We start from the raw sequence: 19,394 nt of genomic DNA, 5'->3' as shown, positions 1-19,394 counted from the left end.
GAGTCTGAAAAGTAAAGCCAATGATGTGGAAGAAGGGAAATAATGATATTTTTTAAAAAAAGAAAAGAAAAAAGGGACTTGCCTGGCGGTCCATTGGTTAGTACTCTGCGCCTCCACTGCAAGGGGGCATGGGTTTGATCCCTGGTCGGGGAACTAAGATCACGCATGCCACGCAGAGCGGCCAAAACAACAACAACAACCACCAAAAAAACGGTTATATAGAGTTTGCCATGTGCCAGTGCGTGAATTTCCTAAGCATTTCACGTCTATCAACTCATTTAATCCTCACAACGATCTTAGGAGGTTAGTACTCTCTGCAGATGTGGAAGCTAAGTCTTCGTACCTTGCTCAGATCTCCTAGAAGATGATTACTTACATTTATAATAAGCAAACTGCAAATAATGATACATGGTAGCCACAAATTTCTCGACTGGATATCCTCCTATGACTGGGGTGAGGTTCTCTTCACACTGTATTTTGCATTCCAGAACTTCCACATAATGATCTGAAAGAACACACAAATTTTCAGGCAGTGTATCCATTATCTTCTTTTTTTTTTTTAACATCTTTATTGGGGTATAATTGCTTTACAATGGTGTGTTAGTTTCTGCTTTATAACAAAGTGAATCAGTCATACGTAAACATATGTTCCCATATGTCTTCCCTCTTGCATCTCCCTCCCTCCCACCCTCCCTATCCCACCCCTCCAGGCTGTCACAAAGCACCGAGCCAATATCCCTGTGCCATGCGGCTGCTTCCCACTAGCTATCTACCTTACTACGTTTGTTAGTGTGTATATGTCCATGACTCTCTCTTGCCCTGTCACAGCTCACCCTTCCCCCTCCCCATAACCTCAAGTCCGTTCTCTAGGAGGTCTGCGTCGTATCCATTATTTTCTTAATGCCGCTTCTGCCCCACTGCCCCAAAAGATCAAGGTAAAAATGATAAATGATAAAATGATAAAAGTAAAATATTCACAACACTTATGATAAAGGGCTAAAATCTTTCACGCACAAAGTTTCCCAAATCAATAAGAAAAAGACGAATGTCCACTATAAAAATAGCCAAAAGGATGTTAATAGAAATTATAAAAAGGGCTAATAAACACTGTGAAAAGATCTTAACCACATTTGAAATTAAGAAATACAATTCTACCTAAAATAATGTAAGCTATTACATTGGCAAAATGTTTAAAATTTGATGATGTCCAGTGATAGGAAGTGAATAGTGAGACTCATGCTCTCATGCTCTGTTGGTAGGAGCAAATCAGGAACAAATGTTTTGGAGTACAATTTGGTAAAATTTATCAAAGGTTAAAATACACATATTCTCGGTGATTCCCTGGCGGTCCAGTGGTTAGGACTCTGCGCTTCCACTGCAGGGGACACAGGTTCGATCCCTTGTCAGGGAACTAGATCCCATATGCATGCCGCAACTAAGAGTTCTCATGCCACAACTAAAGATCCCAAGTGCCGCAACTAAGACCTGGTGCAGCCAAATAAATAAATAAAATAAACTAAAATTTTAAAAATACCTAAATATAGTCACATAGAAAGATGTCAAAGACTACATTTCCCAGCCTCCTTTGCAGTTAGGTTGGGGGCATGTGACTAAGTGAGCCATGAAATGTGGACAGTAACAACTGATGAATACTACTTCTGGGGCTGGTCCCTAACAACCTTCCAGGTGCCCCTTGGCCCCTCCCTTTTCTCCTTTCATTCAGCCAGAAGCGAAAGACTCCAGCATGATGATACACATTTTGCCAGCAAGACTGTAGGAACAGGCACTCTCCTACGTTACTGGTAGGAATGCAAAATGGTACCTTAAAATACCAAATAATTTGTGTAAACCTTTACTCTGAACTATCAATCCCACTGATGTTGATTTTGCAAACACACTTCCATACTTAGCAAACAACAACAGCCCACTAAAATTCCCCATTGCAGTATTAGATGTAATAGCAAAAGACTGGAACAGCCCAAATATCTATCAGATAGTTGAATAAACTGGGGTACATCACTCCCCCAACCCTCAGTGGAGCACTTGGCAGTAATAAAAAGAATGACACAATCTCTACACACTAGTTAGGATATATTGTTAAGTGGAAAAAGCATAACATAGAATAGTGTTTAACGTATGGTACCTATTCTGTATGAAAGAAGCAGACACAAAAATAAAGGGAAAGTTGGGCTTCCCTGGTGGCGCAGTGGTTGAGAGTCCGCCTGTCGATACAGGGGACACGGTCCCGGTCCGGGAAGATCCCACATGCCGCGCAGCGGCTGGGCCCGTAAGCATGGCCGCTGAGCCTGCGCGTCCGGAGCCTATGCTCCGCAACGGGAGAGGCCACAACAGTGAGAGGCCCGTGTACCGCAAAATAAATAAATAAATAAAGGGAAAGTAGTTTTTTTTTTCTTTTTCTTTTTCTTTTTTTTTTTTTGCCCGCACTGCACAGCATGTGGGATCTTAGTTCCCCAATCAGGGATCAAACCCCTGCCCAGTGCAGTGGAAGTGCGAAGTCTTAACCACTGGACCACCAGGGAAATCCCTAGGGAAAGTAGTTTTATATTCACACAACCTTTATAGAAAAAAATGCTTCAGGCAAGAATTCTCAACAGTGTGCTAAATCAGTGGGGGTAGGGTGGGGAGGGGGGCAGAGTTTGATGGACAGCAAGTTGTCCTAGTCTCGAAGCACCTGTCCACAAATTATTAATTTAAAAAGGAAAAACAGTAATTATATTGTGGAGAAACTGGAAAGCACCTCAACCAAATGTTTAAAACTTAGTGTCACCACTTCCCTGGTGGTCCAATGGTAAAAAATCTGCCTTCCAATGCAGGGGACGCGGGTTTGATCCCTGGTCGCGGAAGTAAGATCCCGCGTGCCGCGGGGCAACTAAGCCCGTGAGCCACAGCTACTGAGCTCGTGCACCTCAACAAGAGAGCCCGTGTGCTGCAACTAGATGCTCTAGAGCCCGGGTGCCACAACTAGAGAGGGAAAACCCTCATGCCACAACTAGAGAGAAGCCCGCGTGCCACAACGAAGAGTAGCCCCTGCTCGCTGCAACTAGAGAAAGCCCACAAGAAGCAACGAAGACCCAACAGCCAAAAATAAATAAATAATTTTTAAAAAATTAAGAAAATAAAAGATAACCAATTTGCTAGAATATGGATGAACCTTGAGGACGTTATGCTAAGTGAAATAGGCCAGTCATAAGAGGACTAATACTGTATGATTCTGCTTATATGAGGTACCCAGAGCAATCAAATTCATAGACACAGAAAGAAGAATGGTGGTTGCTAGGGACTGGGAAGGAGGAAGATGGAGAGTTAGTGTTTAATGGGTACAGAGTTTCAGTTTGGGAAGATGAAAAAGTTCTGGAGATGGATGGTGGTGAGGGCTGCACAACAATGTGAATATACTTACTGCCAACGAACTGTACACTTACACACGGTTAAAATAGTAAAGTTTTGTTCAAAATAAAAACTTAAGAAGATAACCAAATGCAATGTGTGGAACTTATTTTGAACATGATTCAAACCAATAAATTGGGAATTCCCTGGCAGTGGTTAGGACTCCATACTTTCACTGCTGGGGACCCGGGTTCAATCCCTGGTCGGGTAACTAAGATCCCACAAGTCGCACAGTGGGGCCAAAAAGAAAAAAAAAAAGAAAGAAAACACACAAAAATCCAACAAATTGTAAATTTAAGGAACACACATTTATGACATTTCTGAGATGACTGGGACACTGGATATTTGATGATGAGATCAAGGAACTGTTGTTAAAATTCTTTTAGGTGTGATGGTTCAGTGGTTGAAAAAAACGAGTTCTTATCTTTTAGAGGTACCTACTGAAACATTACAAATGAAGTGATAACAACATCTGGGATTTGCTTCAAAATAACATGAGGGATTTCCCTGGTGGTCCAGTGGTTAAGACTCCGAGCTCCTGATGCAGGTGCCCCGGATTCGATCCCTGGTCAGGGAACTAAATCCCGCATGCTGCAGCGAAGATCCCACATGCCACAACTAAGACCTGGCACAGCCAAATAAATAAATAAATATATTTTTAAAATAATAATATAAGAGGTAAGTGGGTGGGAATTAGATGACACCCAGTTGACCCTGAGTTGACCATACTGAAGCTGCATCATGGTGACATGGGGTTTCTTTACACTCTTCTATTCTTTGTATATGTTTGAAATTTTCCACAATAAAAAGGTTTTGTTAAGAAAAATAAAGGGACTCTGTGGAAAAAGAGGTCCATGAGCAAAACAGTGATTCAAAAACAAAAACAGGGCTTCCCTGGTGGCGCAGTGGTTGAGAATCTGCCTGCAATGCAGGGGACACGGGTTGGATCCCTGGTCTGGGAAGATCCCACATGCTGCAGAGCCACTAGGCCCGTGAGCCACAACTACTGAGCCTGCGCGTCTGGAGCCTGTGCTCCACAACAAGAGAGGCCGCGATAGTGAGAGGCCCGCACACCACGATGAAGAGCGGCCCCCGCTCGCCGCAACTGGAGAAAGCCCTGGCACAGAAACGAAGACCCAACACAGCCAAAAATAAATTAATAAGTAAAAAACAAAAACAAAAACCATCCTGGATTCAATAACTGTAAAAGAGCTGCCTACCCCAGGGTTTCTGAGAGCCATTAACCATCACAGGGCACAGAGACTCCAAGAGGCAGACGGTGCTCAGGCCAATCTCAGACCTATCTGACCGGGGTCCCCTTCCTGCAAGGTGCAGTTTGAGCATCCGTGTTCCCAAACCACTTAGGGACATCTCTTGGCCATTTCCCAATCTCTGGAGCATTGCTGCCCACTACTGGTTAAGGAGAAACCCTAGGGCTATTTATGTGTTTTCAATTGTTTTTCTTTCTTTTTTTTTTTTTTTTTTTTTTGGCTGCACCGTGAAGCATGTGGGAATCTTAGTTCCCCGACCAGGGATCGAACCCACAACCCCTGCAGTGGAAGCACAGAGTCTTAACCACTGGACTGCCAGGGAAGTCCTCAATTTTCTTCATTCTTTCCTGTGTTTTCTAGACTTCCTATAATAAGCATGAATTATTTTATAGTCAGAAAATTTTTTTCCCAAAAGTTATCTTAGTGATGACTCATTAGAGGTTCATTATACTCTTCATTTTACCTTGATGTGTGCTGAAAAACTGCCATAATCAAAGTTATCTCCCTAAGGTGGGGCATGAGTTGCTTTGGGGCCCAGTTTTATTTTTCCAAAAGCCTGTGGGAATCTGTAATCAAGTAGGGTTGATTAGGCAGACCTTCTCTGCTGGCCTGTATCTAGACACCATACTCACTGTTTCTCCAGAAGCTCCTGCCAAATCAGAGGCTGATCCGTACATGTGTCAGCCACCCCAGTTACCCTTTCTTATTTAAGCTCAAAAGTTCCTCAGAGGCCACTCAAGTACATAGAAGGCATGTAGAACCCACAGGGGCAGCTATGCCATTTATGTCGAGGACACAACCCACCACTAACCTGCTATGGAAAGATAGAAATCCTTGAAGTCCTTGATCTCCCGGGAGCCCTCGCAGGCAGCAAGACACTCATAAAAGGCCTTGAAGAAGTCAGGAAGGGCCAGCTCCATGTCCGTGATGCACGTCCTCCAGTTCTCACCATTGTACCCCCGCACGGCTCGGATGAACAGGCTCTGGAATCATCAGAAAGTCTACAAATAATAAATGATGGAGAGGATGTGGAGAAAAGGGAATCCTCCTACACTGTCGGTGGGAATGTAAATTTGTACAGCCACTATGGAGAACCATAATGACGTTCCTCAAAAAACTAAAACTAGAGCTACCATATGACCCAGCAACCCCACTCCTGGGCATATATCCAGAGAAAACTCTAAATTCAAAAAGATACATGCATCCCTATGTTCATAGCAGCACTATTTACAATAGCCAAGACATGGAAGCAACCTAAGTGTCCATCAACAGGTTGCATGGATAAAGAAGATGGAATATTACTCAGCCATAAAAAGAGTGAAATAATAACATTTGCAGCAACATAGATGGACCTAGAGATTATCATACTAAGTGAAGTAAGCCAGACAGAGAAAGACAAATACCATATGATATCACTTATATGTGCAATCTAAAAAATGATGCAAATGAACTTGTATACAAAACAGAAATAGGCTCACAAAGTAGGAAAACAAACTTATGGTTATCAAAGGGGAAAGGGGTAGGGGAGGGATAAACTGGGAATTTGGGATTAACAGATACACACTACTATATATAAAATAGGTAAACAACAAGGACCTACTGTATAGCACAGGGAACTATATTCAATAGCTTGTAATAACTATAATAGAAAAGAATCTGAAAAATAATACATATATATATATTCTATGCATAACTGAATCACTCTGCTATACACCTGAAACACTGTAAATCCACTATACTTCAATTAAAAAAAAACAAAAACAAACAAACAAACCAAAAGCAGGCTCTGGAAAGCAGAGAGAAGCCAAGGAAGGTCCAGACATGAAGGGAGAGAGATCTGTCCTCCTGAAAGGAATCAGACCATCATCAAGCTCTACTCTCATTAGCTCTGGAGAAACCATGCTCACTCTTAATTATAAATAGGAAACCAATCAGTAACTTACCTATATCTAGACTTTTCTACCCCGTTCACAGTGGTACACTTATTTTATTTAGTTCAAAAACTAGCAGGCGCAATCCACCAGAGGGCAGACAGCAGAAGCAAGAACTACAATCCTGCAGCCTGCAGAGCGAAAACCACATTCACAGAAAGATAGACAAAATGAAAAGGCAGAGGGCTATGTACCAGATGAAGGAACAAGATAAAACCTCAGAAAAACAATTAAATGAAGTGGAGATAGGCAACATTCCAGAAAAAGAATTCAGAATAATAATAGTGAAGATGACCCAGGACCTCGGAAAAAGAATGGAGACAAAGATCAAGATGTCATAAATGTTTAACAAAAACCTAGAAGAATTAAAGAACAAACAAACAGACATGAACAATACAATAACTGAAATGAAAAATACACCAGAAGGAATCAATAGCAGAATAACTGAGGCAGAAGAATGGATAAGTGACCTGGAAGACAGAATGGTGGAATTCACTGCTGCAAGACACAATAAAGAAAAAAGAATGAAAAGAAATGAAGACAGCCTAAGAGACCTCTGGGACAACATTAAATGCAACAACATTCGCATTATAGGGGTCCCAGAAGGAGAAAAGAGAGAGAAAGGACCTGAGAAAATGTTTGAAGAGATTATAGTCGAAAACTTCCCTAACATGGGAAAGGAAATAGCCACCCAAGTCCAGGAAGCGCAGAGAGTCCCAGGCAGGATAAACCCAGGGAGAAACACACCAAGACACATAGCAACAAAACTGACAAAGAAAAATTATTAAAGGTAGCAAGTGAAAATGACAAATAACATTCAAGGAAACTCCCATAAGGTTAACAGCTGATTTCTCAGCAGAAACTCTACAAGCCAGAAGGGAGTGACACGATATATTTAAAGTGATGAAAGGGAAGAACCTACAACCAAGATTACTCTACCCAGCAAGGATCTCATTCAGATTCAATGGAGAAATCAGAAGTTTTACAGACAAGCGAAAGCTAAGAGAATTCAGCACCACCAAACCAGCTCTACAACAAATGCTAAAGGAACTTCTCTAAGTGGGAAACACAAGAGAAGAAAAGGCCCTATGAAAACAAACCCAAAACAATTAAGAAAATGGTAATAGCAACATACATATTGATAATTACCTTAAATGTGACTGGATTAAATGCTCCAATCAAAAGACAAAGGCTCGCTGAATGGATACAAAAAGAAGACCCATATATATGCTGTCTATAAGAGACCCACTTCAGACTTAAGGACACATACAATCTGAAAGTGAGGGGATGGAAAAAGATATTCCATGCAACTGGAAGTCAAAAGAAAGCTGGAGTAGCAATACTCATACCAGATAAAATAGACTTTAAAATAAAGGATGTTACAAGAGACAAGGAAGGACACTACATTATGATCAAGGGATCAATCCAAGAAGAAGATATAACAATTATAAATATATATGCACCCAACATAGGAGCACCTCAATACATAAGGCAAATGCTAACAGCTATAAAAGAGGAAATCAACAGTAACACAATAATTGTTGGGGACTTTTAACACCTCACTTACACCAGTGGACAGATCATCCAGAGAGAAAATTCATAAGGAAACACAAGCTTTAAATGACACAATAGACCAGATAGATTTAATTGATACTTATAGGACATTCCATCCAAAAACAGCAGATTACACTTTCTTCTCAAGTGCACATGGGACATTCTCCAGGATAGATCACATCTTCGGTCACACATCAAGCCTCAGTAAATTTAAGAAAATTGAAATCATATCAAGGATCTTTTCCAACCACAATGCTATGAGATTAGAAAAATTTACAGGGGAAAAAATGTAAAAAACACAAACACATGGAGGCTAAACAGTATGTTACTAAATAACCAAGAGATCACTGAAGAAATCAAAGAGGAAATCAAAAAATACCTAGAGACAAATGACAACGAAAACACGATCTAAAACCTATGGAATGTTTCTAGCAATACAATCCTACCTTAAGAAACATGAAAAATCTCAAATAAACAATCTAACCTTATACCTAAAGGAACTAGAGAAAGAAGAACAAACAAAACGCAAAGTTAGCTGAAGGAAGGAAATCATAAAGATCAGAGCAGAAATAAATGAAATAGAAACAAAGAAAACAATAGCAAAGATCAATAAAACTAAAAGGTGATTCTTTGAGAAGATAAACAAAATTGATAAACCATTAGCCAGACTCATCAAGAAAAAGAGGGAGAGGACTCAAATCAATAAAATTAGAAATGAAACAGGAGAAGTTACAATGGACACCGCAGAAATACAAAGCATCATAAGAGACTACTACAAGCAACTATATGCCAATAAAATAGACAAGCTGGAAGAAACGGACAAATTCTTAAAAAGATATAACCTTCCAAGACTGAACCAGGAAGAAATAGAAAATATGAACAGACCAATCAAAAGGAATGAAATTGAAATTGTGATTAAAACTCTTGAAACAAACAAAAGTCCAGGACCAGGTGGCTTCACAGGTGAATTCTATCAAACATTTAGAGAAGAGCTAATACCCCATCCTTCTCAAACTCTTCCAAAATATTGCAGAGGAAGGAACACTCCCAAACTCAATCCACGAGGCCACCATCACCCTGATACGAAAACCAGACAAAGATACTACAAAAAAAGAAAATTACAGACCAATATCACTGATGAATACAGATGCAAAAATCCCCAACAAAACACTAGCAGACAGAATCCAACAACACATTAAAAGGATCATACCAGGCTTCCCTGGTGGCGCAGTGGTTGAGAGTCCGCCTGCCGATGCAGGGGACACGAGTTCGTGCCCCGGTCTGGGAAGATCCCACATGCCGCGGAGCGGCTGGGCCCGTGAGCCATGGCCACTGAGCCTGCGTGTCCGGAGCCTGTGCTCCGCAACGGGAGAGGCCACAACAGTGAGAGGCCCGCGTACCACAACAACAAAAAAAAAAAAAAAAAAGGATTTACCATGATCAAGTGGGATTTATCCCAGGGATGCAAGGATTCTTCAATATATGGAAATCAATCAATGTGATACACCATATTAACAAACTGAAGAATAAAAACCATATGATCATCTCAATAGATGCAGAAAAAGCTTTTGACAAAATTCAACACCAATTTATGATAAAAACTCTCCAGAAAGTGGGCATAGAGGGAACCTACCTCAACATAATAAAGGCCATATACAACAAACCCACAGCGAACATTTTCAATGGTGAAAAACTGAAAGCATTTCCTCTAAGATTAGGAACAAGACAAGATGTCCACTCTCGCCACTATTATTCAACATAGTTTTGGAAGTCCTAGCCATGGCAATCAGAGAAGAAAAAGAAATAAAAGGAATACAAAGTGGAAAAGAAGAAGTAAAACTGTCACTCTTTGCAGATGACATGATACTATACATAGAGAATCCTAAAGATGCCACCAGAAAACTACTAGAGCTAATCAATGAATCTGGTAAAGTTGCAGGATACAAAATTAATGCACAGAAGTCTCTTGCATACCTATACACGAATGATGAAAAATCAGAAAGAGAAACTAAGGAAACAATCCCATTCACCACTGCAACAAAAAGAATAAAATACCTAGGAATAAACCTACCTAAAGAGGTAAAACACCTGTACTCAGAAAACTATAAGACACTGATGAAAGAAAGCAAAGATGACACAAACTGATGGAGAGATATACCATGTTCTCTCTTTCGTTCAGATTATCTTCAAATCACTGTTTAGTATTGTGTGTCTTATCTTAATTTAAAAAAAAAGTAACAGGCACTTGATAATAAAATCAAGTTTGAATAAAGGAAAAAAAGAAAACTCTAGTGACAGAAACCAGAGCAGTGGCTGCCAGGAGTCAGGGGGTAGGGCAAAGCCTGGACTGCACAGGGGTATGAGGGAACTTTTTAGGGGAGAAGAAAATATTCTACATCATGATTGTGGTGGTACCTTTGACAAAACTCATCGAATTACACACTTAAAATTAGTAAATAAGTTTTAAATCGATTCAAGGAAAAGATAAAGCTTAAGCAAGTGTCAGATACCCCTCCCCCTAACAGTGAAGTATGAACTAGGAGTGCCACACATCAGTACAAGTTCCTGGGGAGGGCAGCCGCGTGCCAGATAGTGGAAACGTCAAGGAATTTCTGCTAACTGTTGCCTGGAGCAGGTAAAAGAAATAATTAGGGCTGAGGAAGCAGCCTGGTTTCACAAGAAATAAGTGGAGATCTTGGACGCATGCGGAAACCTGACAAATTGGAGGGGCCAAGACAGGCCTTGAAATATGCATGGGGCTCTCCATTTGTAGTTTTGTTTTCAGTTGCTCTGGAATGGGGTATTTGAGGGTCACCCCTGGGACCTGAAATTTTCACCCAACTAAAGGCCTCAGGTTAAGAAGGTGGGTCTCCTTATACCTCCTGGGCAGGCAGCATTTCCTGGAAACAAGACAGGCAGAGAGCTGAAGGGCCTTTGTCTGGAGATTGGGTACGAGAGCAGCAACACCAGGCCGCCGGCTCTGCAGAAATGGCAGCGTGGCAGCAGCAGGAAAGTCCTGCAGAGAGAGGAAGCCCCTGGGCACGGTGGGGATGGTGGGGAGGGGGCAGCCCGCCACACCCAGCAGGACTCCAAAGAGGGCAAGAAGGGTGCAGCTGCTTGCAGTGAAGCACAGTGCATTCTGCTCCCCAAACCCTACCCCAAAAATGACAGGGAAGAAAGTAAAAAGACTTCAGTCCTTTCATGGGAGAACTGGAAAGGAGCAAGCAGCAGACAAGAGATTTCAACAACTTTTGGAAAGACAAAAAAACAAATTATCAGAGAGGAGGGACCTCAGAGCAGGCGAGCTACACACTCGTAGGCACCTGCAGGCACCAGGGACCACAGAGGCTGGCACAAGGCATGGGAAAGAAAGCAGGGCTGAAAGTCTGAACAGAGCTGTTGGAACCCTGGGTTCCCCCACCAGCGCCCACCTGCTCACCTAAGGGACCACACCTCCCAAAGCCGCTCCTTGCCAGAGACTGGTGGTCTCTTCTAGAGACTCTACCCATAAAGGTTGAGGGGCCAGGGAGCAGGCATAGCAGAGCCTGCTATCAGTCCAGGCATGGGCTGAAAAACCAGGAATCAGGTAAGGTCTCAGACTCAGCTGTGAGACCCCCATCCCTCTCCCGAGACTGGCTCTCAGACACCAGTAGAGAAGCACGGACACCCCACCAGCCCTGCAGGAGGCTGGAGAATCCTTCCCTGGAAAACTGAAGGGCTCCAGGAAAGAGACTTCGCCCACTATGTTTGAGGGTCACCACCAGTGAAAAAGTGAGCTTGAGATCTGGTCCCACGATAGGAAACCCTGGAGTCAGACCTTAGGATCTAACGGCTCCCATAGGTACTTTCAACACATCCCTCTGTTTTCAACCCTCCACTGGTACCCACACCCCCAGAGCCCGAGCTCGACAGGGCAGGACAACAGTAAGTGCTCAAAGGGCTCAGATTCTTCCTCTTCTTATTATCCTCATTCATTCTCATCAGAATTCCGCGCTGCAGATGCAGAGACTTAAGTAGCCTCCAATCTGTCAAGTCAGTCCTCCTAGCGCCTCTATTTCCTTTCCAACTTAAGATATAAAGTTGTGTGTGTGTATTAATATATATGTTTCCTAGCTTCATCAGAAATGGAGAATTATATTTCTGTTTCTCCTATTCTTGGTCATTTTCAGATGATTTCCAAGACACGTCTTTATTCTACCATCTTATTCTACCATCACATGACCATATTTCTAAAATGTAGCATTTAGAAAAAAGTGGCTTTAAAATCATCATGGAAAGTAAAATTGCATTCTTAAATGGATCAGCTAGGTGTTAAAAAGGCAATCATTTCTATTGTCATAATATTCACTAAATGTCATCAAAAATCACTAGCAGTCCTTTGATGTCAATAGATGTTCACTGAGATACGCTTCTTTGACAGCTCGCATTGCAAATAACCACTGTGTAAAAATGCAAATATACCTCATACAACTTGGTTTCCAAGTCTTTAATGTAGTCCTCGGCATCGGGCAGGCTCTTATAATAAGCCATGTTTCTCTTCATCATTTCATCATCAGGATGCTTCAGTAGATAGGTGTGAGCAGCTGCAATGGCTTTTGGAAGATTATTTGCCTAAAATACAAAGAAGAAAGAGAAAAGCTACTCAATGGGTGATGAGCGTGAACGGCTGTTCAGTCCTTCGGCAACTTTGTGTTTCTACACAATGTTGGAAGCGAAGGGTTCAGTGATTTCCAAGACCCAGCAAGACCTGGTCCAGCCACTCTGGAAGAGTGTTCATTCGCTGCAGGTGAATAGATGGCCTTTGTGTGCCTGTCCCGATCTACGCCCTGCAGTCTCCACCCTACCCTGCCCTGCCCAGGAGGCTGGTGTACAGGCTGTCACAGCGGACTCCCTTGTCCCCATAGCTTCCAGTGGGTTCATCAATGAGGAGCTCCAACAGGAACCCAACAGGAGACTGAAGGAAGGGAAGAGAATAAGGCTGGGCTGTTAGTGTCCTGGCTCCCTCCCTGCAAGGTCGCTCCCTTGACTGAAGGTCACAGCCCCTCTCAAAGGGGGCCTCTCCTTCTGGTATCTCTCCTTCTGGCTTCCAGCAATTGGTCTCTCCCTTGCCCCTTCTGGCCTGGGTGGGGGAGTGTCACACCTCACTATCACTAGCCCTTGTAAATACCTGCTTTATTAAAAGTTCCTCCAACTACCCAGTATGACTATATCACATCTTTTCTGCCAGAACCTTGACAGATGTATCAATACTTTCCAGAGTCTCTCACAGAATCTCCACTTCACTGTTCTCAGTGATTCCCACCACCTCCTCACTTACTCATCCATTCACTCAGCAAATATTTGTTTCAAGCTTCCTACATGCCAGGCACTGTTCTAGGAAATGGGTCTGTAACAATGAGCAAAACAGGGAAAGAATCCCTGCCTTTACGTACTGGACATGCAGGTGAGCCCTCCCTATTCCCGTAACCTTGATCAAGAGTCTTTTTTTTTTGGTGGGGGGACATGCCTCCTTATGACCTGTTTATTTCAAGTAACTGACCCAACCTGTACCAAATGGATTCATTTCCTCTCTCTCTCCTCTATCTATATATATAGATACACACACACACACACATCATATACATGGGTCTACAGGTGAATACTTGCAGATAGACATGTTGACATGTAACTTTACTATTTCATGGATATATGTGTACTAATATATTTTATACACTATATAATATAATATATGTAATACATTATAATTAAAATGTATATAATTATTTTTGTAAATAAGTTCATTTGTATCTTTTTTCTTAGATTCTGCATATAAGTGATATCATATGATATTTCTCTGTCTGACTTACTTCACTCAGTATGACAGTCTCTAGCAACTCCATGTTGCTGCAAATGGCATTATTTCATTCTTTTTTATGGCTGAGTAATATTCCATTGTATATATGTTCCACATCTTCTTTATCCATTCATCTGTCGATGGACATTTAGGTTGCTTCCATGTCACAGCTATTGTAAACAATGCTGCAATGAACACTGAGGTGCATGCATCCTTTCAGACCGTGTTTTTCTCCAGATATATGCCCAGGAGTGGGTTTGTTGGGTCATATGGTAGCTCTATATTTGTTTTTTTAAGGAACCTCCATACTGTTCTCCACAGTGGCTATACCAATTTACACTCCCACTAACAGTATAGGAGGGCTCCCTTCTCTCCACACCCTCTCCAGCATTTATTGTTTGTGAATTTTTTGATGATAGCATCTTTTGTGTCATCCTGTGTTCTGTCTCCCTGCTTTTCACACCTCTTTGTAGTCTCAGCTAATGTGTCTGTCTCCCCCTCCAGCCTCTGAGCCTTGAAGGACCCAGCAGCGTCATTCATGTCTGCACTCCTGGTACCTGGCACAGTTCCTGCAACAAAGCAGGACTTGGTAAGTACCAGTGATTTGGATGTAACATCACCACTGCATAATATTTTCATGAAATTAATTCATGTTTCCCTCTATTTCCCCCTCTCTCTCTTCTCCTCATTAGGTGGTGGTCAGCTGATTCTGAGTTTCACTGCCTCATGGGAGGTAGCTGTCTGGTCAGGACACAGAAACATGACAAAAGCCCCTGTACTCTTGAGAGAACTTGGCAAGTATGGGAAGAGGAGGAAATCGGGAGAGGGAGCTGCAGGAAGAAGCTGACTGGCCTGGAAGAAGAAGAGGGAGGAAGGGGAACCCTCTAGGCCAGAAGAAAGTCCCCCTTGGGGTCTGCAGGGGCAGCAAGGTCTGTGGCCCTTGACCTTCAGGTTTGGCACCTGCAGGCGGAGCCCAGGAGAGCAGAAGTCCTTAGAGAGGAATGGGATGCTCTGGGGGCGGGAGGCTCAAGAGGTGGGCAGCCGAGGATAGGGACACCTCCCTGTGTGGACACGCAAGCAGCAAACAGAGGATCCCCTGCGATGCCCTGGCTCCTCGGTGCCCTGGAATCACAGCACAACCTGGTGGGGGGGAGGGGAGGCCCCCGGATCTCGTGCACAGAGACTCCTTCAGCCAATCCAGAGGGACACTCGGGGGCAAGAATTAGGGAATTCAGTTTGGAGAGAGAAAAATAAAGGGATACTTGGCACACTCTGGATTTCCGAGAATCAAAGGATAGCACATACCTGTGCAAAATTGCCCCAGCATGGGAGCCCAGTCATTTGGAGACAATGGCAGTGGCTGCCCTGGAGGAGTGATGGGTGGTGATAACGACAGACTCCCAGAAGCCAGTGCTGATATTTGGAGAATGCCAGCTAGTGACCTGGAGTGCGACTGCCTTTTTTTTTTTTTGGCTCTGCTGCCGGCTGCTTGTGGGATCTTAGCTCATGGACCACGGATGGAACTCTGGGCTGGGGTGGGGGGGGGCAGAAGGGGGATGGGGAAGCACAGAGTCCTAACCACTGGACCACCAGGGAATTCCCAGAACTGCCTTTGAAAGAGGTCTACAGACAGCTTTATACTCCTGGCTGGAAAAAGGCCAGTCTGGCAGCCAGAAGGAAGGGAAGAGTATGAATGCAGCCCTTTTTAAAGCATGTGCCAATGAAATTAGATTCTCTGATTCTCAGAAGAGCACTTAGAAAGAGTGGCACAGGGTGGGATTTTTAAGGCCTCTCACTCAGGACCTGAGTTTTACAAAATGGAATCCCTTCCTGAAGGATGATTTTATTCACTTTTAACTCCAGCTCTGTCAGCTGGAGCACGGAGCCACACCTTGACAGCTAAACCTCTGACAGCCCCCAGGCAGGTTTTAGAGAAGGAGGGGGTGGGGGAACCTACCCTGCCATGGGTTCCTGAGAGACAGCCACCTGCATGAGAGGCTCCCAGTCACCTGCCAAACCAGCCACCCCTCAACCAGGGGAGGACAGAGTCCAGGTCCAGGCAAAGAGGGGGTAAGCATGCCTGTGAGGCAGCCAGCTCTGTCAGCTCAGAGTTCAACAGTCACCAAGGATTTGATAAAGCGCTGGGGCCCACCTGTTCCTCGGCCTGTGGGGAAGATGAGCATTTCATGGAGATGGCGGCCACAGAGAGAACCCACAGCTCATGACATGAACCTAAGTCAGGCTGGGGGCATGAAACCTACCGTGGTTTCAGATCCTGCTAGGGCAGGAAGCACCATCCATCTCCAGTACCTGTCGCCAGCCGAATGAATGTGCCTGTCACCAATTATTTCCTCTCTACCCAGAAACAGAGTTTGAAAATACAAACTCCATTAAGGAAAAAAAAAAATCAGCCACACAATATCATCACCCCAAATCACTTTTTCAGTGATTTTCAGTTGAAGCAATTAAGTGAAGGTTCTGGTTTATTTATAAAATTCTAAACTTCTCCCTGCCCTGTAAGTGATCTCAAAATACTAAGACAGATGGTATTATACTGACTTTTGTTTTTTGGCTGCACCCCACAGCTTGCAGGATCCTAGTTCCCTGACCTGGGATCGAACCCATGCCCCCTGCCGTGGAAGTGCGGAGCCTTAACCACTGGACCGCCAGGGAATTCCCTATACTGACTTATAAGTAAGTGATTGTTACAAGACCTACAAAGGGTTTTGAGAGAAGCTATGAACTTCCTAACCTTTGAGGATGTCAGGATGGAGGAAACCCCTGCCTTCCGGTCATATTGTAGCACTGCAGTCCCCTCCTCCCTGCAGCACTTGTTTCAAAGTCATCTGTATATTAGAGAAATCAGAGCTTCCACTATTCTCCAGGTTTAAAAATAAAACGTTTTCCCCTCGATTATGTGACTCAAATTTGGCTCAGACTGTATTTGCCAAAAGTTCTACAAAAAAGAGAGAGGATTAAAACGTGTCCTTTTTAGCGTAAAAAATACTGCTTGTATGAGTCAGCCATTATTTCTGCATTTCATACATTCTGGAAATGTATTAATCTTATCCCCGTTCTATTTTAAAATTGTCTTTTTATTGTCAGGACAAACATTCACAAATCTGATACTTATATAAAACTGTAATCAGGCATAGAAATAACCCAGCTTTTCTCCTATTTAGGGTTTCTGCTGTTTTATGGCTCATATGAATGCAACAGACACGCAGCTCCGTTTCAGGGAAATATGAAAAACAGATCTTGCAGCCCAAAGACTGAAAGCAAAGTTTAAAAACTCGTTTTCGGTTAGAGAAAATAGAAACTGGACTTTGAGAGGGCTCTATTGGCAACACCCGGTGAAGACCCACCAAGCTAAAACCTGTTTATCCAGTAACAGGGAATTCGGCCCCTCTTAAAACTTGTGGGTCCCCAGAGTAAGGACTTAAAGGACAGAGACTGCAATTTGTGGCTCTTTTTAGCCAGCAATCACAGGCAGAATGTAAGCAGCCACAAAAAGGAGGAAGACAACTGTGTTACATTCTAGATGAAAGACAGCCAGCCCAGAGCGCCAGCCCTGATGAATCACAGCGCTCAGCTGCTTCTCCTCCAGGCAGGGAAGTGTCCTTCCAAGGAGCCCTGCCCTTTCCTGGCCTTAATTTCCTCTTTAAAAGGGACCGGCCGGCTCCGCAGGTCCTCTTCCGCCCTATTACTGAAAGGCACCACTCACTTGAGAAATGGGATTTTAATCGTATATACCAAAAAAGGAGTCTGTCTTCAAATAACACTGTGCTAGGCGTTCTATGTATGTTCTCCGCCTCAGAACAACCCTTCAAGAAAAGTATTTTCATCTCTATTGAAGATGAAGAATAGGGGGAACAGGATTTGAAGGCGTCCTTCCGCAGCGCGGGGTGGGAAAGAACTAAGTCAAGAAAGAGCGTTGGGACGCGGCCCAGGACCGAGGGACAGAGCCTGGGCCTAAGGGGCGGGGCCTAGGCTTGGGGGGCGGGGCGAGGCGAGGCGGACTTGCCTTGAAGTAGGCGAACTGCAGGAACTTGTAGGGCTCTCGGCGCTGGAAGTCGGCCAGCACTTCGCGGCTGGGCTGCGACTGGCGGAAGGCCGGCAGGCCCTGCTTGCAGCGCTTGAGGCAGTGCGCGCGGCGCAGCAGGCCCCCGAAGAGGCGCAACTCCGGGTGACGCGCGAGGCCGGCGGCGGGCTCGGGCTGCGGCGTCGCGCTGCAGTTGCGGTGGCAGAAGGCCTCGCTGTCGCGTAGCAGGCGGTGCAGCCGCAGGCTGATCTCCAGATAAACCACGCTCTCCGCCCAGTGCTCGCCGCTGTATTGGTCCAGCGCGTGCCGGTAGGCCGACTCGAGCGGCATCAGCTCGTCCCGAGGGAAGCTGCGGAAGCTGTAGCGCTCGTACTGGGCGCGCCCGGAGCGCAGCGCGCAGCCAGCGCACAGCAGCGCCAGCAGCGCCGCAGCCGCCCGGCGCCCCGGCTCCATCGCTCCCGACGGAAGGAAGGAAGGAAGGAAGGAAGGAGGGGTGCGAGAAGGAAAGGAAGCGGGAGGACTGAGCGACGCGGCGAGCCGAATGCTGGGGAGGCGGGGACGCCAGCCTCCGGCCCGCCCCGTCCGGCTGCCCCTCCCCACCCAATCCGGGGGTCCGGGCGAAGCTGCCCGCGCGGAGTGGGTGTCCTGGGGAGGGGCGCTGCCCTCTAGTTCCTGCACGATCTAACCCGTGATCCTGGGCTCCACGGTTAGCTCCTTTATAAAGAGGGCGGTCTGCAAGCCAGGCGCGGCCCTAATGGATCATAGATCAGCGCTGCTTACGCTTTAGAATCTCTTAGAGGACTTGTGGAAACGCAGATTCCTGGACCGTGACCCCAGAGTTTCTCATTCAGCAAGTCTGGTTGGGATGGGGGTCTGAGGATCTGCGATTCTAACCAGCACCCTGATGAGACTGATCCTGCGGGTCCACGGCCTACACTTTGATGGCACTGCGACGACCTCATTTCAATGAGAAAGACAATGCATAAACAAAATTAATAAGGATGTCAGTGGCGCTTTGTAAACTGTTAAGCTAATCAAGTTGAAGATGCACACACCTTATGACTGCCATTCCACTCCTCAGAATACGCTGGAGAGGGAATTCCATGGCGGTCCGGTGGTTAGGACTCGGCGCTTTCACTACTGAGGGCGTGGGTTCAATCCCTGGTGGGGGAACTAAGATCCCGGGAGCAGTGCGGTGCGGCCAAAATTTTTTTTAAATAAATAAAAGAATACGCTCGAGAAACTTATATGTGTGCATCAAAAGATGCGGAAAGGGCTTCCCTGGTGGCGCGGTGGTTGAGAGTCCGCCTGCCGATGCAGGGGACACAGGTTCGTGCCCCGGTCCGGGAAGATCC

At 44.7% G+C, this 19,394-nt stretch overlaps 1 protein-coding gene across 4 annotated transcripts in view; it reads right to left on the bottom strand.

Annotated features, from left to right (window-relative positions):
* Positions 1–18,584, bottom strand: part of CRTAP (cartilage associated protein) — a 32,636-nt gene extending 14,052 nt beyond the window's left edge. Inside the window, exons 1-4 of one of the 4 annotated variants that reach the window (XM_027088194.1) lie at positions 18,022–18,584; positions 12,626–12,775; positions 5,491–5,662; positions 377–505 (exon numbers count right to left, since the gene is read on the bottom strand). In XM_027088194.1, the coding sequence (XP_026943995.1) occupies positions 377–505; positions 5,491–5,662; positions 12,626–12,775; positions 18,022–18,492 (922 nt within the window). In that variant the 5' untranslated portion in view covers positions 18,493–18,584. The remainder of the gene's footprint in view (positions 1–376; positions 506–5,490; positions 5,663–12,625; positions 12,776–18,021) is intronic. The other 3 variants (XM_027088193.1, XM_027088191.1, XM_027088192.1) reach the window with 3 other exon arrangements.
* Between the last annotated feature and the right edge of the window lie 810 nt (positions 18,585–19,394).

The sequence above is a fragment of the Aethalodelphis obliquidens genome, unplaced genomic scaffold, assembly GCF_003676395.1.
Source record: "Aethalodelphis obliquidens isolate GAN/ISIS:26980383/991018 unplaced genomic scaffold, ASM367639v1 scaffold62, whole genome shotgun sequence".
Lineage (NCBI taxonomy): Eukaryota > Metazoa > Chordata > Mammalia > Artiodactyla > Delphinidae > Aethalodelphis > Aethalodelphis obliquidens.
This window is presented reverse-complemented; position numbering and strand designations above follow the sequence as displayed.